A 24,994-nucleotide genomic window follows, 5' to 3' on the forward strand; every position below is an offset into this window, starting at 1 on the left:
ATAGAGCTCTTTGGCCACGCACACCAGTGGCAGGTTTGGCTTCATAAAACAGAAGTATATGCAGTACCTCATACCGACGGTAAAAAATGGTGGTGGATCTTTTTGTATTTATTATGGATCCACATTAGCAGCTACTCTTCCTGGGGTCCAGCAAAATTAAGGCAGTTTATACAATTTTAAAACATTAGAATACATTCACAGATTTCACAACACACTGTGTGCCCTCAGGCCCCTACTCTACCACTACCATATATCTAAAGTACTACATCCATGTGTATGTATAGTGCGCGTATGTTTTCGTTTGTCTGTGTGTGCCAATGTTTGTGTTGCTTCACAGTCCCCGCGGTTCCATAAGGTGTTTTTTGACCGTTTTTTTTAAATCTAATTTTACTGCTTGCGTCAGTTACTTGATGTGGAATGTAGTCATGACTGTATGTAGCACTGTGTGCCTCCCATAGTCTGTCCTGGACTTGGGGACTGTGAAGAGACCCCGTGGCATGTCTTGTGGGGTATACATGGGTGTCCGAGCTTTGTGCCAGTAGTTTAGACAGACAGCTCGGTGCATTCAACATGTCAATATGAAGTAAATCCACTTTCAGCCAGGAGAGATTGACATGCATGTTATTAATATTAGCTCTCTGTGTTGTAGGGCTATTTTGCTTTCACTGGTCCTGGCATCCTGAACTTTACCAAGTACCAGGACATTTTAGCCAAAAACCTGGTTGCCTCTGCCAGGAGGCTGAAATTGGGCTGCAAGTGGATCTTCTAGCAAGACAATAACCCCAAGCGCACATACAAATCCACAAAGAAATTGTAAATTTACCACAAAATAAAAAATGTTCAATTGCCACCTCAGTCTCCAGATGTTAACCCCATTGAAAACCTGTGGTTTGAATTGAAGAAGGCAGCCAATGAGGGCAGACTAAGGATATCAAGGATCTGGAAAGAATCTGTATGGAGGAATGGTCTAAGATCCCTCCAAATGCGTTATTCAATCTCATAAAACATTTGTGACCGGATTCAGGAAAGTGGGCGTTTGAAGCTAGTCCCTACTTCACAGCAAGGCCGCTTGAATTAAAAAATATATATATTTCTTTGTCCAGAAATGCCTTCTCGAACATGTGAACTTTCATGTGCCTTAATAAAAAATTGGTATGCAAGCTTAAATTACAAGCCTAGTTGAGCCAAGGAGAAAGCACTCCACTACATAGCGAATAGGACAGGATCCTTCCTGGCTTGCCCTGATAAAGAGCAATATTTATGGCGTTGTTTTGTTGGCACTAACGGAGGCTATCTACGCCAGGGCTCGTTGGCCAAATCCTATGGGGAATTTAATGGTTTTTTTTTGGGGGGGGGGGGGGGATAAACAGCGAAAATAAAGTCTGTTTTGTTCTATGAGATAATCTTCAGCTAATTTATTTGTGAATTTTGAATCATTTATGTCATCAACACAAGCACATAAAGCACATTAAGGCTTCAAAATGTATAAGGGTCATGTTAACTGACTGATATATCATAGAACAAAACATAAGAACTCCTAAGCCAGAACTTATTTTTGGCGTGTATCCCAAAACCTCATTCTTTCCCACATAGGAACGGTCAACGAACTAGAGGTAGAAAATGTTAATTAATTACATTTTTTTTAGAACTATAAGCTGGCGAGCTCTATTGGCTGAGATAATGCAGGGGCTGGGCATGCCGAGAGGTGAGTCCTGATTGGTCTGTCACGTCACAGGCTTCTGTCCCATAACAGACTGGGGCCATCCCTGGTCAATGCATTCGGATAGTATTCAGACCCAATGAACTTTCACATTGTTACATTAAAGCCTTATTCTAAAATGGATTAAATAGTTTCCCCCCCTTCATCAACACCCCATAATGACAAAGCAAAAACGTGTTTTTAGAAATGTATACAAATGTATATATTAAAAAATAATAATATCACATTTACAAACTAAGTATTCAGATTCTTTACTCAGTACTTTGTTGAAGCACCTTTGGCAGCGATTACAGTCTCAAGTATGACGCTACAAGCTTGGCACACCTGTATTTGGGAAGTTTCTCCCATTCTAATCTGCAGATCCTCTCAAGCTCTTTCAGGTTGGGAGGGAAGAGTCGCTGCACAGCTACTTTCAGGTCGATGAAGTTCAAGTCTGGGCTCGGGCTGGGCCACTCAAGGATATTCAGAGACCTGTCCTGAAGCCACTACTGCGCTGTCTTGGCTGTGTGCTTAGGGTCGTTGTCCTGTTGGAAGGTGAACCTTCGCCCCAGTCTAAGGTCCTGAGCAATCTGGAACAGGTTTTCGTCAAGCATCTCTCTGTACTTTGCTCCGTTAATCTTTCCCTCAATCCTGACTAGTCTCGAAGTTCTTGCCGCTGAAAACCATCACCACAGCATGATGCTGCCACCACCATGCTCATGGTCTGAGTCCTTTAGATGCCTTTTGGCAAACTCCAAGCGGGATGTCATGTGCCTTTTACTGAGGAGTGGCTTCCATCTGGCCACTCTACCATAAAGGCCTGATTTGGTGGAGTGCTGCAGAGATGGTTGACCTTCTGGAAGGTTCCCCCATCTCCACAGAGGAACTCTGGAGCTCTGTCAGAGTGACCATCAGGTTCTTGGTCACCTCCCTTATCCCTCGATTGCTCAGTTTGGCAGAACGGCCAGTTCTAGGAAGAGTCTTGGTGGTTCCAAACTTTTTCTATTTAAGAATGATGGAGGCCACTGTGTTCTTGGGGACCTTCAATGTTGCATAATGTTTTTGGTACCCTTCACCAGATCTGTGTCTTGACACAATCCTGTCTCTGAGCTTTACGGACAATTCCTTCGACCTCATGGCTTGGTTTTTGCTATAACATGCACTGTCAACTGTGGGAACTTATATAGACAGGCCTTTCCAAATAATGTCCAAATCAATTGAATTTACCACAGGTGGACTCCAATCAAGTTGTAGAAACATCTCAAGGATGATCAATGGAAACAGGATGCACAAGCTAAATTTCGGGTCTCATAGCAAATGATCTGAATACTTATGTAAATAAGGTATCTTTTTTATTTTCATAAATTAAACAAATGTCTAAAAACCTGTTTTCGCTTTGTCATTATGGGGTAAGGCTGTAAGGTAACAAAATGAGGAAAAAGTAAAGTGGTGTGTATACTTTCCGAATGCATTGTACATAATGCTTGCCATATTTTTGGGACGATATAGCTATGGACAACTGCAAAAGTGTTGCTACAGCACTCAACAACATTTCTGCCCTGAATTTAGCTGGTGCTCATGACCTTGTTTAGCTAGCTAAACAAAGGAGAAAAAAAGAGACCCAATTCACAAAGAGACCAGTTCACATGTGAAATCCAAAAGAGATGGGTGGGGTGGTGCGAAGACCTAAGAGGGCGTGAACAATGCTCAATAGGCATACACAAAGAAGAGCTCTCGACCTAGTGTTGAACCTCAGGGGCGTTTTCAGGAGCCTTTTCTCAAAAGTGGGGTTACAAGTTGATCAACTTTTAAAGCAGCATAACGTTCCCCAACTACAGTGTATGATATACAATTTTGAAGCTCTGAGTCTGTACTTTTATAAAACGTAAAAAGCCCAGATAGAGCTGGCTGGGCACATTTTAGAAAAAGGCTCAGTGTCATTATCCTAGCAAGGGGAGGGTGCTGCAGTATTGAAAACAGGGGTGCCAATAATTTGGGCCATCTTTTTTAGATGTATTGTTTTACTTGTTAAACAAAATCTCTTTCTCTGAGCAATTGTATTAGTAATAAAATAATATAATTGTAAAAAAATGATTGGGGCATACAATACATACCCAGTATTTGTACTATTTATTCATCTTTTTTGTTCATTTTTTTTATCAAGGGTGCCAATAATTTTGGAACCTGACTCTACATCCATACAGTCTAGTACCTACCTATACACCTGTCATGTAACTACAGTCCATCCAGATACACATTCAACACACCTGTAATTATCTAAACCTGTTCTACCAGACAGCGGAGAACATGTTGGCTACATTACACTTGGCTGGCGTGTGGAGGGAGCCTAGCCGATGAAAGCCATGTAAATACTGTCTAATATCTGACTGCCGTAAGCTACCAGTGACTACAGCTGCAGCCTGAAGTGGTGCTCTAAAAGCGTCCGCATGCTTCCCAACCGAAACAGTTCGGAGGTTTGTGCATATATTATGATGACATTGTGAAGTTTTTGTTATTTTGGCCTTTGGCAAGGTATTTTTGGGCTGTCCGTGCACACTAAATGTTTTCGAGGCAAGCCGAAGTTCGGAAGCCGAAGTCTTCGCCCCTTCATTGGTGATTGGTCACCTGTAGGGATTCTTCAATGAAGTGTTTATTGTCATTCAAGGACAGACACGTTTCATGCACATTTTTCACTTGCAAAATACTGTAACAAAAATATTGGATGTAAAATTGCGCAACTAAGATCTCCTCTGCAAAAACACAAAAATGTATGACATTTCTTGAGTTATCTTATATTAATTCTGACTATTTTGAGGAAGTGTATCTGGCTACAGTGTCTCAAGATGGACAAACAGTACTATTGCCGCTTTCCTCGTGTTTCAAGCGAAGGTATTTTAACCCATAAGTCTAAGCCGTGGGAGGGGGTTCTACTACGCTATATGGAATTGTTTTAGGTCATACCAAGGTCATACCAAGGATTATTTAGCCATTTGATTTTGAATTAAGACCCCTTGAAGTATCTTTTTCTTTCTCCAAATATATGATGAAAAATGATTTTGGGCCTTACTGCTATTAGCCCATACAAATGCATTGAATAACATATTCACTACATGGAACAACAAATAGTCCCCCTGCAAAAAAATTGTTCTGAAGTGCGAAAAATATCAATATTTTTTTTCTTCTAATATATATTTTTTGTACATGTATTTAACCCATTATTTTGGGATCTAAAGTGTCTGGACCTTCAGGGGGACCTTCAGATGTGTCTTGTGGGCATCCTAGAGCAAAAACAGAGCCTTGCCACAAACTGTTTGGACGCTACAGACAGAAGTTGGCAGGTCGTTTGTAACAACTTTTTTCTTGTACATTTATTTAACTAGGCAAGTCAGTTAAGAACAAATTCTAATTTTCAATGACAGCCTAGGAACAGTGGGTTAACTTCCCTGTTCAGGGGCAGAACAACAGATGTTTACCTTGTCAGCTCGGGGATTCGATCTTGCAACCTTTTGGTTACTAGTCCAACGCTCTAACCACTGCCGCACTTGTGGGGGTCGTAGAGCAAAACGGAGAACACTATCGGGTTCATCTTTCCATAGAGGGGTCATAATAGTTTGTAGGCCAAACCGTTCAGATGCTACAGATGATTTTGTGAGAAGACTAATTTTCAGGAATTCTCATGGTGTGACAAACACCGCACTAGCTCTGTCACCTTTCACACGGAAGTGCAACATTTCTTATATAATTATTATTTTTTGTACCTTTATTTAACTTGGCAAGTCAGTTAAGAGCACATTCTTATTTACAATGACGGGCTAAGAACAGTGGGTTAACTGCCTTGTTCAGGGGCAGAATGACAGATTTTTACCTCGTCTGTTCGGGGATTCGATCTAGCAACCTATCGGTTACTGGCCCAACGCTCTAACCACTAGACTGCCTGCCAACCCTTGGAGGACGCAGTAGATTGAGATGCATCCAATGCAAAAAAAAAAAAAAAAAAAAAACAGATACTGTATCTCTAGTTTAAACTGAGATTTTTAAAAATGGGGATTTTTGTATTATACTAACTAGATTTTCGCAAGATCACGGACATCGACCTTAGGGGGTTAAGGGTGTATGCGAGCACACTCGTTTGGTTCGGCAGCTAAACTGAAGCACGCAGAAGCCTTAACGCTATACCCTCAGCCAGTGGAAGCATGTTGGGACATGGAGCCCAGACCTAATTGGGTACTCTCCTCGGCTGTGTCCTAAATGGCACCCTATTCCCTATATAGTGCACTCCTTTTAAACAGGGCCCATGCCAGACATTGTGACCTCTCACCCATATCTCCGATACTGAGCTCTTGAAGTAGCATCTCAGTGTTTGATGAAATACCTAACCCTGAGATAAGGATTTTTGCTGACTGCTTTAGTGTTAACTGCCATGTCTCAGTTAGTCATTTACATGATCTGAGAGGATGATTGCTCTGTGTATTCTGTGGATTCGCAGACAAGGTACACTGTAGCATACAGTACACAATATACAGTTGAAGTCGGAAGTTTACATACACTTAGGTTGGAGTCATTAAAACTCATTTTTCAACCACTCCACAATTTTTTTGTTACCAAACTGTAGTTTTGGCAAGTCGGTTAGGACATCTACTTTGTGCATGACAAGTAATTTTCCAACAATTGTTTACAGACAGATTATTTCACTTATAATTCACTGTATCACAATTCCAGTGGGTCAGAAGTTTACATACACTAAGTTGACTCTGCCTTTAAACAGCTTGGAAAATTCCAGAAAATGATGTCATGCTTTAGAAGATTCTGATAGGCTAATTGACATAATTTGAGTCAATTGGAGGTGTACCTGTGGATGTATTTCAAGGCCTACCTTCAAACTCAGTGCCTCTGCTTGACATCATGGGAAAATCAAAAGAAATCAGCCAAGACCTCAGCATTTTTTTTGTAGACCTCCACAAGTCTGGTGCATCCTTGGAACAAATTTCCAAACAACCGAAGGCACCACGTTCATCTGTACAAGCAATAGTACGCAAGCATAAACACCATGGGACCACGCAGCCGTCCTACCGCTCAGGAAGGAGACACGTTCTCTCTCCTAGAGATGAACGTACTTTGGTGCAAAAAGTGCAAATCAATCCCAGAACAACAGCAAAGGACCCTGTGAAAATGCTGGAGGAAACAGGTACAAAATTATCTATATCCACAGTAAAACAAGTCATATATCGACATAACCTGAAAGGCCGCTCAGCAAGGAAGAAGCCACTGCTCCAAAACCACCATAAAAAAGCCAGACTATGGTTTGCAACTGCACATGGGGACAAAGATCATACGTTTTGGAGAAATGTCCTCTGGTCTCATGAAACAAAATAATACTGTTCGGCCATAATGACCATCATTATGTTTGGAGGAAAAAGGGGGATGCTTGCAAGCCGAAGAACACAATCCCAACCGTGAAGCACGGGGGTGGCAACATCATGTTGTGGGGGTGCTTTGCTGTAGGAGGGGCTGGTGCACTTCACAAAATAGATGGCATGATTATGAGGAAGGGAAATTATGTGGATATATTGAAGCAACATCTCAAGACATCAGTCTTGGAAGTTAAAGCTTGGTCGCAAATGGGTCTTCCAAATGGACAATGACCCCAAGCATACTTCCAAAGTTGTGGCAAAATGGCTTAAGGACAACAAAGTCAAGGTATTGGAGTGGCCATCACAAAGCCCTGACCTCAATCCTGTAGAACATTTGTCGGCAGGACTGAAAAATAGTGTGCGAGTAAGGAGGCCTACAAACCTGACTCCGTTACACCAGCTGTCAGGAGGAACGGGCCAAAATTCACCTAACTTACTGTGGGAAGCTTGTGGAAGTTTGGCCCAAGTTAAGCAATTTAAAGGCAATGCTACCAAATACGAATTGAGTGTATGTAAACTTCTTATCCACTGGAAATGTGATGAAAGAATTAAAAGCTGAAATAAATAATTCTCTACTATTATTCTGACATTTCACATTCTTAAAATAAAGTGGTGATCCTAACTGACCTAAAACAGGGAATTTTTACTTGGATTAAATGTCAGTAATTGTGAGAAACTTAGTTTAAATGTATTTGGCTAAGGTGAATGTAAACTTCCGACTTTGACTGTTCATAACGTAAATATCCTGTTAGTTTCCATCTGCATTTGATCAGGAAAAATATGAGTTGATGACCCCAGAGAATTACGGCTAGAATGTGTGAGCCTGCCATACAGAGGGAGTTGGGGGTTCCTTCAGAAAGTATTGAAAGAATTCAAAATGGATTAAATAGATTTTTTTCTCACCCATCAACACACAATACTCCATAACGACAAAGTAAAAAATGTTTTTAGAAATGTTTACACATTTATAGAAAATTAATGACAGAAATATTTAATTTACATAAGTATTCACACCCCTAAGTCAATACATGTTAGGATCACCTTTGGCAGCGATTACAGCTGTGCGTCTTTTTGGGTAAGTCTCTAAGAGCTTTCCACACCTGGATTATACAATATTTTCATAGAATTCTTTCTAAAATTGTTCAAGCTCTGTCAAGTTAGTTGTTGATCATTGCTAGACAGCCATTTTCAAGTCTTGCCATAGATTTTCAAGCAAATTTAAGTGAAAACTGTAACTAGGCCACTCAGGAACATTCAATGTAATCTTGGTAAGCAACTCCATTTTATTTAACTAGGCAAGTCAGTTAAGAACAAATTCTTATTTACAATGATGGCCTACCGGAGAACATTGGGTTAACTGCCTTGTGCAGGGGCAGAACGAGAGATTTTTACCTTGTCAGCTCAGGGATTTGATCCAGCAACCTTTCGGCTACTGGCCCAACGCTCTAACCACTAGGCTACCTTGGCCTTGTGTTTGTGGTTCTTGTCCGGCTGAAAGTTGAATTAATCTCCCAGTGTCTGTTGGAAAGCAGACTGAACCAGGCTTTCCTCTAGGATTTTGCCTGTGCTTAGCTCCATTCAGTTTCTTTTTATCCTGAAAACCTCCCCAGTCCTTAACAATAACAAGCATACCCATAACATGATGCAGCCACCACTATGCTTGAAAATATGGAGAGTGGTATGTAATGTAAAAAGTTAATAGCATTGCCACATTTTTTTTGCAGTATTACTTTAGTGCTTTGTTACAAACGGGATGCATGTTTTGGAATCTTTTTATTCTGTACAGTCTTACATCTTTTCACTCTGTCAATTAGTTCTCTCCTATCACAGCCATTAAACTCTGTTTTAAAGTCACTATTGGACTCAGTGAAATCCCTGAGCCGTTTCCTTCCTCTCCAGCAACTGTATCTTTGTAGTGACTGATGTATGATACACCACCCAAAGCGTAATTAATAACTTCACAATGTTCAAAGGGATATTCAATGTCTGATTTTCTTTATTTTTACCCATCTACCAAATGGTTCCCTTCGTGAGCCATTCTAAAATCTCCCTTGTCTTTGTGGTTGAATCTGTGTTTGAAATTCACTGCTCAACTGAGGGGCTTTACAGATAGTTGCATGTGTGGGGTACAAAGACTAGGTGTTTCTGAGCTTTGGGGAAAATATCCAGGAGAATGCTCCCAGACAGCACCCTCCTATGTGTACCCATGTCCTTCTGCCTGCTCACAGTGCACTCTATACCCTATATGTCCTTCAATAACTGTAAACCCAGCATGGTTTTAATACAGGGTATAGGAATGTGAGGTGTGCCCCCACCCTCCTACATGTTACAATTTTACAGCCCTATAGCGTCTGTGGAGGTGTTAGATTGTCGTTTCCTGGGGAGTGCCAGTGCCAGGGTGTGCAAGGCATGGCTGGCACCTGTCAGTGGTGTGTGGAGGCTGGGGTGAACAGTAGCAATAGGGGGTGCTGCATACACCTTCGCTCATCTCTCTTTCTCAACCCCCTGCTCGCTCTCTCTATCCTTTTATTGCTCTTACCCCCCCCCCCCCCCCCCGCTTTCGCTCTCTGGCAGGAGTGTTTGTGAGTGGGCGAGTGTCACTGTGATTTCACTCCTATGCAGAGAAGAGAGGAGCCTGACAGAGACTCTAGAGGAAGACTGCGGCTAGTGCTGCCGACACCACAGAGCTTCCTGAGTAACTGCAGTGAGAGAGACGCCTGGTGTGTGTGTGTATTCGCGCATGAAAGGGAGGTGCAGGCGTACATTGCAAAGAAAAACTATTTTGGTGCAACAATAGTATCGCAAGTGGATTAAAATAATTACAATTTTACATCATCCAGTTATGGAGAGTGTGTGGGGTCGGGCTCTAACACACTTAAAACACACATACGCAATCCCTCCCTGGCCCTCGGAGCATCCCAACAGCTAAGACAAACAACGCTAGCATGTCACAGACAGGAGACCCCAGCCTTTAGTCCAACAATGCAGAATGATTGATTGTGGTATGTGTGTATTTGTAGAGAACAGTATGTGCCGGGCCACTTCAAAGCAGCGGTTGTAAAAGTGCCAGTGACATTCTTGGAGCTTATTCACTATTCCAGCCAGCCCAGGCATGGACCACACACTGGAACCCGCAGGTCTGTGTGTGTACATGGGTGGCTGGATATAGGATAGACATACAAATCTTGCATCACTGGGATTTTGAAGAGGTGGGCTCCAACAACTGGACCCTCTGGCAGGCAAGCATGGTGGCAGATCTCTCGCGCTCTCTCCTTACGCTAGCCCCCCCACCATGGCATGGCACGTCAGACCATCATTAAGTTCGCCGACGACACAACGGTGGTAGGCCTGATCACAGACAGCGATGAGACAGCCTATAGGGAGGTCAGAGACCTGGCAGTATGGTGCCAGGCCAACAACAACCTCTCCCACAGCGTCATTAAGACAAAAGGAGATGATCGTGGACTACAGGAAACGGAGGGCCGAACACAACCCGATTTCCATCGACGGGGCTGTAGTGGAGCGGGTCGAGAGCTTCAAGTTCCTCGGTCCACATCACTATGGTGCAAACACACTAACCCAGTTGTGAAGGCACGACAACGCCTCTTACTCCGCAGGAGGTTGAAAAGGTTTGGCATGGGCCCTCAGATCCTCAAAAGGTTCTATAGCTGCACCATCGAGAGCATCTTGACTGGCTGCATCACCGCTAGGTATGACAACTGCTTGGCATCCGACCGCAAGGTGCTGCAGAGTGAGTACGGCCCAGTACATCACCGGGGCCGAGCTCCCTGCCATCCAGGACCTCTATACAAGTCGGTGTCGAAAATGTTTCAAAGACATTCTCAAAGTTCTCTCTGCGTCTGGAACCAACAGGACCCTGAACAGCTTCTACCCCCAAGCCATAAGACTTCTAAACAAGAATGCTAAATAGCTAACCAAACTCTCTTGCAGCAACTCTATACACACACACTGGACTCTACCCCCCCCCCCCCCCCACGCACTGCTGCTAGTCACTTTACCCCTAACCTCTATGTACATTACATACACACCTTACCTCATACCCCTGCACCCTGTATATAGCCATGCTATTTTCCACTTCCTATATATAGCCATGCTAGTTTAAGTTTTCTTCATTATTCACTTTGTCTATATTTCAAATTTTTTTTTATTTTTTTATTTTTTTAAAACATCTTATCTTTAACACTGCATTTCTGGAAAAATGACCCGTAAGTAAGCAAGCATTTCACTGTTATTCTACACCTGTCTACGAAGCATGTGAGAAATTAAATTTGATTCTCAAGCTAAGAGAGGTAAGAAAATGAATGCTAATTGCTAACCTCTTCCTAGATCTGTTTGTGCTGTCTTGACAACGCATGTGGTCATTTGAAAAGAAAACTAGGAGTTGGCTATACAGCACAAACAAATCTGAGACGAGGCTATGATAGGCTAAATGCTCAATTATCTGGTGGTTTTCCTAGTATTTGATTTCACTCTAAACCCTCCATCCTCCCCATCTCACTGTCTGTCTCGCATGTCTGTGTCTCGACCACTTCTGCTTATTCTTTAGCGGTAAAGCCCTAGATTTCTACCGCGTCTGTCTGCGGTCTCTGGTTTTCATGGAAACGGTCGGAGCCATTGTGACAGACCACTTCTGCTGATGGGAATTGGAACTCTGAGGCAAGGCAGGTGTTACCGGAATCATCTTCCCCCTTAGTTTTTTTCCAATTACTAAAAGTGCTGTGCTGTGGGATGGCTAGATGGAACAGCCCTCTGAATAAGGAAGCTTTGTGATCGTAGCGAATGACATGTTGTGTCTGTTCCAATATCCATCCAGAAATAATGTCCCTGCAGTGGTATGCTAGTGTACATATTGGAAGATAGCCAACGTTATAGTACTGTATGTAGGTTACATTGCGACATAGTTGGGCAAAGATGAGTAGAGGTGGAATGTTCGTGTGAGAGAGTGTATTATCCTCTCTGCGACATGGGGGCGACTCTGAAGGGCCCTCAGGTGGAGGTGTGTTAGTAGGTATGTTAGTGTATAGAGGAAGATGTGTGTTGGTGGTGGTATGGAGGTAGGTGTGTACTAACCTCTCTGAGACAGGTGTATATGGGACAGACCAGGACTCTGAAGGGCTCTCCAGCACTGGACCTCATTGTGCCAAACATCTCACACAGGAAGGTGATGAACCCCAACCAGCGCTCCACGTCAGATGCCTGCAGCTCCTCCCGACGAGAGAAGTCCTTCTGTAGAGGACAGAGAGGAGAGATTTAATGTTAGGGAGCAGAGAGATGAGATACTGTAAAAACACAACACAGCAGAGAAAAGTCCTTCGGTAGGGGACAGAGAGAGGGGTGAGTACAATGTTAACCAGGTTAAGCATAATTGTGACATATTTAAATTGTTTTATCAAGGTATTTCATTTATAAATTAGCCTCTGTTAAGCACATTCGCTTCACAACAATTTGGCTGATAGCCACACTTCCCAGCTTGAAATGAGTGCGCCTTACAAGACTGAGGTATCAGGTTGCATATCCACAGCCATTGGAAGCTGGGAAGACCCGCCTTAACTTTCATTCGCTGGCCAGACTGTCAATTTATGTCGGAAGGACACGTCGCCCCTTCATATTCCGGGATAAGCATTGGAAAACTAAGAACCTTCAGCATTGATAGCAACTAGTCCCATCGTTGTACGACAAACACAAATAGTTTTATTTCAAATGTAATTTAAAAAACGTATTTCAACCACTGTGTTCATCACAGACGGACGACTTTTTAATTGTTTTTTTTTTTTTTTACCACTTTTTCTCCCCAATTTCGTGGTATCCAATTGTTAGTAGCTACTATCTTGTCTCATTGCTACAACTCCCGTACGGGCTCGGGAGAGACGAAGGTTGAAAGTCATGCGTCTTCCGATACACAACCCAACCAAGCCGCACTGCTTCTTAACACAGCGCGCACCCGACCCGGAAGCCAGCCGCACCAATGTATCGGAGGAAACACCGTGCACCTGGCAACCTTGGTTAGCGTCCACTGCGCCCGGCCCGCCACAGGAGTCGCTGGTGCGCGATGAGACAAGGATATCCCTACCGGCCAAACCCTCCCTAACCTGGTCGACGCTAGGCCAATTGTGCGTCGCCCCCACGGACCTCCCGGTCGCGGCCGGTTGCGACAGACGGACGGACGACTTTTAAGGGAGATGAAATCTGAGATCGTATTAAATCAGTAGTCGCTGTGTTTTGTTTCTTATGCTTTGTACTTTTTGTGGACCCTAGTAAGAGTAGCTGTTCTGCAAAACCTAAAATTGGGGATCCAAATAAACTAAAAACGTTCAGGAGGGGAGGGATGCAAGAATCACAAAGCTGTGACACAAAAATAATGAATAATATGATGAATGGTTACAGTAATAATGTAACTGACATTGTATAGGATGACATTTGTGAATTTGATTGTAAATATATATAGATGCGATTCTCAAATAAAATATTTCAGGCCCTATTCAACCATTTTTCATGAATGGGAACTTAATCATATATTGATATTTCATAATTGTGTATAGTATTTGTACTACAGTATGTCCTTGAGCTTGGGTCGTCAAAAGTGAGTTCATCTCAGCAATATTTTTTACCAGAAAGGTGAGATTTCTATCTTTCTGGCACTATGAAGCATTACTATCTTGTCATGAAAAATGATCAAATTCGGGCATAGCCATATAGACATCCGGAAGATCAACCATTAGCATTGAACATGTTAACACAATTATAAGTCAGTCCATATGTAGGGGACAGAAAGCACAGAGACACCTGAAAACCAAACTAGGGCACAGGGTATGCCTCAAGATATCCTTCCGTAGCAGCTAGAGAGAGGTGACTCCTTCTAGGGTAGAGGAGATGTATACTGAAACTCACTATAAACTCAGAAGATCACCAGGGGTTGAGACCGAACAGTGATGCAGATCCAATGTGATCAGAGCCGCTTTCAGAAGGTCTCTTATTAACCCCACAGCACTGTACTTTACTTACTGTGTGCGCGCGCACACACACACACACACACACACACACACGCACACACGCACGCACAATTATTGTGCAACCAGGGGATGGGGGAGGGAAAGAATAATCTATGATTCATCCATAGAAAGGAGACTGATGTCTCAGTGCCTATCTTAATTTACACTCATGGAAATGGGCCTATATGGATAGGGCCAAATTTCAATGTCTCTAACAGAATAACTTCCAATGGTGGAAATTGAAAGAGAGAACTTGGGAGATTATGGGGAAGTTTTCAAAGCAAAGGTGAGGACACAACAGTTCACCTGATACAAGACTGAATGCAAACAGACAGTTGATGTTATGTGCATTTTACATTTATTGAATTTTCACAGCATTTGTTGATAACAACATCTGAAAACAACTCTGGATAGATTCAGTAAGATAATAAGAATATTCATTGAATGTTGGAGTAGGTGCAAGATAAGAAAAAAAGTATCACAAGGGTTTGAGTGAGAGGTCTAACTGGTGTCTCCAAGTGGCCACGCACCTCTCCAAACTGTGCACAGTTTCTAAGTAATTTCAATGCACTTTTATGACTCAAGGAAAGAGCATTCAATGATAAGGTGTTTTTAGCTCTCCTAGCTTGCCATTGAGGAACTGAAGCAAGCACACTTGTTTTTTTGTACACAATCCAAATAAGTTCCATTATAAATCACAATCTGGTTCAGGTGGGCATCATTTGAACAGTAGCAGTGCGTGGGTAATATCACTGGGGAAGCCAAGCCTTTGACACTTTGTTTTTGCCGCGCCAGGACCATTCACAGTTGAGTTTGATCAGTTTAGCTCAATGCTGATTCGCACATTTTTTATATTTTTGTCAAGGGAGGCCAGATGCTCGCTGGCTTCCCTTGCCTTCAATGCTACGGGCGGCAACAATGTCATACTCGTTTGTACCAGACAGCATCAGATACAGTACATTTGGAAAGTATTCAGACCCCTTCACTTATCCGCAAGTTACAGCCTTATTCTAAAATGAATTAAATCGTTTTCCCCCCTCATCAATCTAGACACAATACCCTATAATGACAAATTGACCCTTTACTCTGTACTGTGTTGAAGCACCTTTGGCAGTGATTACAAGCTTGGCACACCAGTATTTGGGGAGTTCCTCCCATTCTTCTCTGCAGATCCTCTCAAGCTCTGTCAGGTTGGATGGGGAGTGTAGCGGCACAGCCATTTTCAGGTCTCTCCAGAGATGTTTGATCGGGTTCTAGTCCGGGCTCTGGCTGGGCCACTCAAGGACATTCGAAGACTTGTCCCGAAGCCACTACTGCGATGTCTTGGCTGTGTGTTTAGGGTTGTTGTCCTGTTGGAAAGTGAACCTTCGCCCCAGTCTGAGGTCCTAAGCGCTCTAGAGCAGGTTTTCATCAAGGATGTCTGTGTACTTTGTTTCGTTTATCTGTCCCCAGATCCGGACTAATCTCCCAGTCCCTGCTGTTGAAAAACATCCCCACAGCATGATGCTGCCACCACCATGTTTAACCGTAGGGATTAGAGGTTGACCGATTAATCGGAATGGCCGATTAATTAGGGACGATTTCAAGTTGTCATAACAATCGGAAATCGGTATTTTTGGACACCGATTTTACCAACTTTTATTTCATCTTTATTTAACTAGGCAAGTCAGTTGAGAACACATTCTTATTTTCAATGACGGCCTAGAAACGGTGGGTTAACTGCCTCGTTCATGGGCAGAACGACAGATTTTCACCTTGTCAGCTCGGGGGATTCAATCTGGCAACCTTACAGTTAACTAGTCCAACGCTCTAACCACCTGCCTCTCATTGTACTCCAGGAGGAGACTGCCTGTTACGCGAATGCAGTAAGCCAAGGTAAGTTGCTAGCTGGCATTAAACTTATCTCATAAAAAACAATCAATCATAATCACTAGTTAACTACACATGGTTGATGATATTACTAGTTTATCTGGCGTGTCCTGCGCTGCATATAATTGATGCGGTGCGTATCGTTGCTCCAATGTGTACCATGAACATCAATGCCTTTCTTAAAATCAATACACAGAAGTATATATTTTTTAACCTGCATATTTAGCTAAAATAAATCCAGGTTAGCAGGCTATATTAACCAGGTGAAATTGTGTCACTTCTCTTGCGTTTATTGCACGCAGAGTCAGTGTATATGCAACAGTTTGGGCCGCCTAATTTGCCAGAATTTTACGTAATTATGACATAACATTGAAGGTTGTGCAATGTAACAGGAATATTTAGACTAATGGATGCCAAACCATAGATAAAATACGGAACGGTTCCGTATTTCACTGAAAGAATGAACGTCTTGTTTTCGAGATGATAGTTTCCGGATTCGGCCGTATTATTGACCTAAGGCTCGTATTTCTGTGTATTATTATGTTATAACTAAGTCTATGATTTGATAGAGCAGTCTGACTGAGCGGTGGTAGGCAGCAGCAGGCTCGTAAGCATTCATTCAAACAGCACTTTCGTGCGTTTTGCCAGCAGCTCTTCGTTGTGCGTCAAGCATTGCGCTGTTTATGACTTCAAGCCTATCAACTCCCGAAATTAGGCTTGTGTAACCGATGTGAAATGGCTAGCTAGTTACCGGGGTGCGCGCTAATAGCGTTTCAAACGTCACTCGCTCTGAGACTTGGAGTGGTTGTTCCCCTTGCTCTGCATGGGTAACGCTGCTTCGAGGTTGGCTGTTGTCGTTGTGTTCCTGGTTCGAGCCCAGGTAGGAGCGAGGAGAGGGACGGAAGCTATACTGTTACACTGGCAATACTAAAGTGCCTATAAGAACATCCAATAGTCAAAGGTTAATGAAATACAAATGGTATAGAGAGAAATTGTCCTATTATTCCTATAATAACTACAACCGAAAAACTTCTTACCTGGGAATATTGAAGACTCCTGGTAAAAGGAACCACCAGCTTTCATATGTTCTCATGTTCTGAGCAAGGAACTTAAACGTTAGCTTTCTTACATGGCATATATTGCACTTTCACTTTCTTTTCCAACACTTTGTTTTTGCATTATTTAAACCAAATTGAACATGTTTCATTATTTATTTGAGGCTAAATTGATTTTATTGATGTATTATATATTAAGTTAAAATAAGTGTTCATTCAGTATTGTTGTAATTGTCATTATTACAAATAAATTAAAAACATTGACCGATTAATCGGTATCGTTTTTGTTTTGGTCCTCCAAATCGGTATCGGCGTTGAAAAATCATAACCGGTCGACCTCTAGTAGGGATGGTATTGGCCAGGTGATGAGCAGTGCTTGGTGTTCTCCAGTTCTTGGTCACCTCCCTGACCAAGGCCTTTCTTCCCCGAAAGCTCTGTTCTTGGGGACCTTCAATGCTGCAGACACTTTTTGGTACCCATCCCCTGATCTCTGCTTCGACACAATCCTGTCTCGGAGCTCTACGGACAAATCCTTCAACCTCACGGCTCGCTTTTTGCTATGACATGCACTGTCAACAGTGGGGCCTTATATGTGTGCGCCTTTCCAAATCATGTCCAATCAATTTAATTTACCACAGTTGTACTCCAATCAAGTTGTAAAAACTCCCAAGGATGAGCAATGGACACAGGATGCACCTGAGCTCAATTTTGAGTCATATCAATGTGTCTGAATACTTACGTAAACAAGGTATTTATGTTTTTTATATTTACTAAATTTGCAGAAATGTCTAAAAACCTGTTCTCACTTTGTCATTATGGGGTATTGTGTGTAGATTGATGAGGAAATGTTTTAACTAATCATTTTTAGAATAAGGCTGTAATAACAAAATCTGGAAAAAGTGAAGGGGTCTGAATACTTTCCGAATGCACTGTAGACTGCCTACACAAAGAGCGACAGAAGGGCGCTGTTTCGCTCGCGTAGATGCTTTCTCCTGTGAGATACATTCAGCCTCTTGCGAACTGAAGGAAAATTATGAAACAAAAAAAAAAGATAAATTATTTGATGTTGAAAAAAAAAAGTGGGTTAAATTTTGTTTGAATATATGCCACTGCATTGTAAAGCTTGTTCTGTTGCCAACATGGCTAGCTAAGTTATGAAATATGTTAGGATTTTAAAAGGCACTTTAAACAAACAGATTGTAATTTTGGTGTGCTTAGAATGGAGTTGTGAGTGCATTCAAGTACGTGTCCGCAGTTAATTGTCTCCACAATATGACAAACCTGTTTGTCTGTTATCTAGGCTTGGGCGGTATCTAAATTTTCATATCGTCCGCCTCTCATCCTGGGATTTGCGGAATTTCCCGCATAACACACAAAGGGGGGCTAAAATCACAAGAAAAGCTCATTGGGTCTCCATTACCAGAATGCTAACAAAATTAGCACAAACTAACAGCAAAAATCACAGAGTGAAAAAAAAACAGGGAGAAAATTGCAACTGTAAAGATAACTCACCTAGAGCTCTGACTTCTGGCAGAAAGCCATTATAAGATATCTGATGGCAAACACTTAGTAGTGAATTGTATACAAGTGTAACTCCACTTCATGTGTGCCGCACAACAGAGACTCGCTGATAGATATAGAACGCTATGGACACACCAGCTTCTGGTTTCTTCCGTTGTGCTATTTACAAACAAACGTGTGATTTGCTCAACTGTTCATCCTGGGGAGGTACAGTAAACCTCAAATGTAAAATAATGTGACACGTGAAATTAAGAAAGCATAAACAAATTAAGAAACTTTTTTTTATCTCCTAATGTATTGCACATGTTGACTTAAAAAGTAGCTACAAATATTCAAATTTATTGCAACATTTCAATTAAATAGTTTTGACTGTATTGAAAAGCTCATGGGTGTGTGGTTTGCTTGTATGACATCAAAGCGGTATTTATTATAGTCCTCAACATCTCATCTTTTAGAACACATTGACTCCTCTAAATTTACAGCATTTCCCTCACTCAGACAACAAATGTGCAAAAGTAGACCATTTAGTGGGAGGGACGGCGGCATCATCTTGTCACGCACAGTGCTCAAGTTTATTACTGCTGTCAATCAAAGCCCATACAGCGCTGTGAGGCGGAAAACCTGAGCTCTGACGTCATGTATAGCATGTTAATGTAAGCCACAGCATTCAAAGTTAGGCGCTTATCAATGACAAATGTTTATACGGGTAATCTGGAGAAGCCAGTCGAAACATCTTGCCTAAAAGCCAGAGAATAATGTCTGGTTGGGTTATAGGGGGAATCCTTGACAACACCCTAATGGAAGAGTGGAACACAAAACAAACTCTGCTGCTCCAAGCAATATTCTATTTTTCAATGCGTAAGAGGAGATAATAGGTTTGCAAAGGTTCGGAAACTTTCCGGTAAATTTCCATTGGAAGTTAAGACATGGAATTTGGGGAATTTTGCTTAAATTCATTTAAAAAAAAGTTAGCTTATAACAGTGAACCTTTTTTGTGGGATACACAAGGCAATTCTAGGTCTTGTGGCATATTTTGGTTAAACTATCCCCAATTCAATGGAATTGGAACCCTGCGCCATCGTGCATACATTTATTTTGTTCCCCCACACCAAACGCGACCACGGGTTAAAATATCAAAACAAACTCTGAACCAATTACATTAATTTGGGGACAGGTCGAAAAGCATTAAACTTTTATGACAATTTAGCTAGCTAAATTGTCCTATTTAGCTAGCTTGCTATTGCTAGCTAATTTGTCCTGGGATATAAACATTGAGTTATTTTACCTGAAATGCACAAGGTCCACTACTCCCGTCAATTAATCCAAACATAAAACGGTGAACCGAATCGTTTCTAGTAATTTCTCCTCCTTCTAGGCTTTTTCTTCTCTTGACTTCATATTGCGATTGGAATTTCATAAATTAGGTGCTTTACCGCCACTGACCTTGTTCGTCTTTCAGTCACCCACGCGGGTATAACCAATGAGGAGATGGCACGTGGGTACCTGCTTCTATAAACCAATGAGGAGATGGGAGAGGCAGAACTTGCAGTGTGATCTGCATCACAAATAGAACAGACTTCTATTTTAGCCCTTGGCAACGCAGACGCTCCTTGGCGCGCAAGCAGCGTGGGTGCAATAAATATATTTTTTAAATAAATCATTTTTAAAATGTGTTTTATTTCACCTTTATTTAACCAGGTAGGCTAGTTGAGAACAAGTTCTCATTTACAACTGCGACCTGGCCAAGATAAAGCAAAGCAGTGCGACACAAACAACAACACAGTTACACATGGAATAAACAAACATACAATAGAGGAAGTCTGTATACAGTGTGTGCAAATGAGGTAGGATAAGGGGGGTGAGGCAATAAATAGACCATAGTAGCAAAATTATTACAGTATGGCAAATTAAACACTGGGGTGATAGATGTGCAGAAGATGAGTGTGCAAGTAGTGGTACTGGGGTGCAAAGGAGCTAAATAAATAAAATAAATAACAATATGGTGATGAGTTAGTTGGGTGGGCAAATTACAGATGGCTATGTACAGGTGCAGTGATCTGTGAGCTGCTCTGACAGCTGGTGCCTAAAAGTAGTGAGGGAGATATGAGTCTACAGCTTCAGTGATTTTTGGAGTTCGTTCCAGTCATTGGCAGCAGAGAACTGGAAGTGAAGGTGGCCGAAGTAGGAATTGGCTTTGGGGGTGACCAGTAAAATATACCTGCTGGAGCGCGTGCTGCGGGTGGGTGCTGCTATGGTGACCAGTGAGCTGAGATAAGGCGGGGCTTTAATCTAGCAACGATTTATAGATGACCTGGAGCCAGTGGGTTTGGCGACGGATATGAAGCGAGGGCCAGCCAACGAGAGCATACAGGTCGCAGTGGTGGGTAGTATATGGGGCTTTGGTTACAAAACGGATGGCACTTTGATAGACTGCATCCAATTTGCTGAGTAGAGTGTTGGAGGCTATTTTGTAATGACATCGCCGAAGTCAAGGATCGGTAGGATAGTCAGTTTTACTAGGGTATGCTTGGCAGCACGAGTGAAGTATGCTTTTTTGCGAAATAGGAAGCCAATTCTAGATTTAAATTTGGATTGGTGATGCTTAATGTGAGTCTGGAAGGAGAGTTTACAGTCTAACCAGACACCTAGGTATTTGTTGTTGTCCACATATTCTAAGTCAGAACCATCCAGAGTAGTGATGCTGGAAGGGTGGGTAGGTGTGGGCAGCGATCGGTTGAAGAGCATGAATTTAGTTTTGCTTGCATTTAAGAGCAGTTGGAGGCCACGGAAGGAGAGTTGTATGGCATTGAAGCTCGTCTAGAGGTTAGTTAATTTCTTATGGCTGGGGGCAGTATTGAGTAGCTTGGATGAATAAGGTGCCCAGAATAAACTGCCTGCTACTCAGGCCCAGTTGCTAATATATGCATATTATTCGTAGATTTGGATAGAAAACACTGTAGTTTCTAAAACTGCTTGAATGATGTCTGAGTATAACAGAACTCATATTGCAGGCAAAAACCTGACAATAAAATCCAACCAGGAAGTGGGAAATCTGAGGTTTGTAGGTATCCAATATACAGCGTCTTTGGGGTCATATTGCACTTCCTAAGGCTTCCACTAAATGTCAACAGTCTTTAGAACCTTGTTTGATGCTTCTACTGTGAATCATGAGGGAAGGAGAGCTCTTTGAGTCAGGTGTCTGGCATGAGCTGATCACGCAAGTTCACGTGAGAGCGACCTGCGTTCCATTGCATTTCTGAAGACAAAGGAATTCTCCGGTTGAAACATTATTGAAGAGTTATGTTAAAAACATCCTAAAGATTGATTCTATACATTGTTTGGCATGTTTCTACGAACTGTAATGGATTTTAAAAACTTTTCTTTCTGACCGGCTCGTCATCAATTTGGATTTTGGAACTAAACGATTTTGGAACTAAACATAAATATGAACTTTATCGAACAAAACATACATGTATTGTGTAACATGAAGTCCTATGAGTGTTATCTGATGAAGATCAAAGGTTAGTGATGAATTTTATCTCTATTTCTGCTTTTTGTGACTCCTCTCTTTGGCTGGAAAAGTGTTTTTCTGTGACTAGGTACTGACCAAACAATCGTTTTGGTGTGCTTTCGTCGTAAAGCCTTTTTGAAATCTGACACTGTGGCTGGATTTACAACAAGTTTATCTTTAAAATGGTGTAAAATACTTGTATGTTTGAGGAATTTTAATTATGAGATTTCTGTTTGAATTTGGCGCCCTGCACTTTCGCTGGCTGTTGTCAAGTCGATCCCGTTAACAGGATCTCAGCCATAAGAAGTTAATTCCGACCACCTATCTAGAGCCATGCTAACTAAACACACTTTTACTAACCAGCACATGTTCAATTCCGACCACCTATCTAGCGCCATGCTAACTAAACGCACTTTTACTAACCAGCACATGTTCAATTCCGACCACCTATCTAGTGCCATGCAGTGTCCAAAGGGCCAGAAGTGTCCAAAGGGCCAGAAGTATACAGAATGGTGTCGTTTGCGTAGAGGTGGATCAGAGAATCACCAGCAGCAAGAGCATCATCATTGATGTACACAGAAAAAAGAGTCGGCCTGAGGATTGAACCCTGTGGCACCCCCATAGAGAAGTCCGGACAACAGGCCCTCCGATTTGACACACTGAACTCTGTCAGACAAGTAGTTGGTGAACCAGGCTAGGCAGTCATTTGAGAAACCAAGGCAGTTGAGTCTGCCGATAAGAATATGGTGATTGACAGAGTCGAAAGCCTTGGCCAGGTTGAGGAATACAGCTGCACAGTATTGTCTCTTATTGATGGCGGTTATGATATCATTTAGGACCTTGAGCGTGGCTGAGGTGCACCCGTGACCGGAAACCAGATTGCATAGCGGAGAAGGTACGGTGGGATTCTAAATGGTTGGTGATCTGTTTGTTAACTTGGCTTTCGAAGACCTTAGAAAGGCAGGGTAGGATAGATATAGGTCTGTAGCAGTTTGGGTCTAGAGGTCTAAAGTTTGCAGCTCTTTCAGAACGTCCTCTATCTGGATTTGGGTGAAGAAGAAATGGGGAGGCTTGGGCAAATTGCAGTGAAGGAGGTCGGGGTAGCCAGGTGGAAAGCATGGCCAGCCATGGAAAAATGCTTATTAAAATTCTCAATTATCGCGGATTTATCAGTGGTGACAGTGATTCCTAGCCTCAGTGCAGTGGGCAGCTGGGAGGAGATGCTCTTATTCTCCATGGATTTTACAGTGTCCCAGAACTTTTTGGAGTTAGTGTTACAAGATGCAAATTTCTGTTTGAAAAAGCTAGCCTTTGCTTTCCTAACTGCCTGTGTATATTGGTTCCTAACTTCCCTGAAAAGTTGCATATCGCAGGGGCTATTCAATGCAAATGCAGGACGCCACAGGATGTTTTTGTGCTGGTCAAGGGCAGTCAGGTCTGGAGTGAACCACGGGCTATATCTGTTCATGGTTCTTAAAAATAAAAAAAATGGGGCATGCTTATTTAAGATGCTTATTTAAGGAAAGCACTTTTTAAGAACAACCAGGCGTCCTCTACTGACGGAATGAGGTCAATATCCTTCCAGGATACCCGGGCCAGGTCGATTAGAAAGGCCTGCTCGCTGAAGTGTTTTAGGGAGCGTATGACAGTGATGAGGGGTGGTCGCTTGACCACAGACCCATTACGGACGCAGGCAATGAGGCAGTGATCGTTGAGATCCTGGTTGAAGACAGCAGAGGTGTATTTGGAGGGCAGGTTGGTTAGGATGATATCTATGAAGGTGCCTGTGTTTACGGATTTGGGGTTGTACCTGGTGGGTTCATTGATCATTTGTGTGAGATTGAGAGCATCAAGCTTAGATTGAAGGATGGCCGGGGTGTTAAGCATGTCCCCACAGCTGGGGGCAGAAGGTGGTCTATAGCAAGCGGCAATGGTAAGAGACTTGTTCCTGGAGAGGTGGAATTTTTAAAAGTAGAAGCTCAAATTGTTTGGGCACAGACCTGGATAGGCAGAACTCTGCAGGCTATCCCTGCAGTAGATTGCAACTCTGCCCCCTTTGGCAGTTCTATCTTGTCAGAAAATGTTATTGTTAGGGATGTAAATTTCAGTGAATAGAATAATATAGATTTCTAAATGTATTTTGCGAAGCGTGCGGTGTAGTCAGCCCGTACTACACTGTCTGAGCCAAGGACTACATGCTTTCTGGTAGATTTTGATTACAATCCTGGATGGGGTGAATATATTTTATATGACATACAGTTGAAGTCGGAAGTTTACATACACCTTAGCCAAATACATTTAAACTCAGTTTTCACAATTCCTGACATTTAATCTGAGTAAGAATAGCCCGTTTTAGGTCAGTTTGGATCACCACTTTATTTTATGAATGTGAAATGTCAGAATAATAGTAGAGAATGATTTATTTCAGCTTTTATTTATTTCATCCCATTCCCAGTGGGTCAGAAGTTTACATACACTCAATTCGTGTTTGGTAGCATTGCCTTCAAATTGTGTAACTTGAGTCAAACGTTTCGGGTAGCCTTTCACAAGCTTCCCACAATAAATTGGGTGAATGTTGTTCTTAAGCCCCTTTTCCACAACTTTGGAAGTATGCTTTGGGTCATTGTCCATTTGGAAGACCCATTTGCGACCAAGCTTTAACCTCCTGACTGAGGTATTGAGATGTTGCTTCAATATATCCACATAATTTCCTACCTCATGATGCCATCTATTTTGTGAAGTGCACCAGTCCCTCCTGCAGCAAAGCACCCCCACAACATGATGCTGCCACCCCCGTGCTTCACGGTTGGGATGGTGTCCTTTTTCCTCCAAACACCTTACTCAAATGATGTAAATTAGCCTATCAGAAGCTTCTAAAGCCATGACATCATTTTCTGGAATTTTCCAAGCTGTTTAAA

At 42.3% G+C, this 24,994-nt stretch overlaps 1 protein-coding gene across 1 annotated transcript in view; it reads right to left on the reverse strand.

Moving 5' to 3' along the window:
- LOC139408935 (CBP80/20-dependent translation initiation factor-like) overlaps window positions 1-24,994 on the reverse strand; it is a 128,871-nt gene that overhangs the window by 12,278 nt on the left and 91,599 nt on the right. Inside the window, 1 exon segment of the mRNA XM_071153423.1 lies at window positions 12,202-12,357. Within this exon segment, the coding sequence (XP_071009524.1) occupies window positions 12,202-12,357 (156 nt within the window).

Source organism: Oncorhynchus clarkii, chromosome 5 (assembly GCF_045791955.1).
Source record: "Oncorhynchus clarkii lewisi isolate Uvic-CL-2024 chromosome 5, UVic_Ocla_1.0, whole genome shotgun sequence".
Lineage (NCBI taxonomy): Eukaryota > Metazoa > Chordata > Actinopteri > Salmoniformes > Salmonidae > Oncorhynchus > Oncorhynchus clarkii.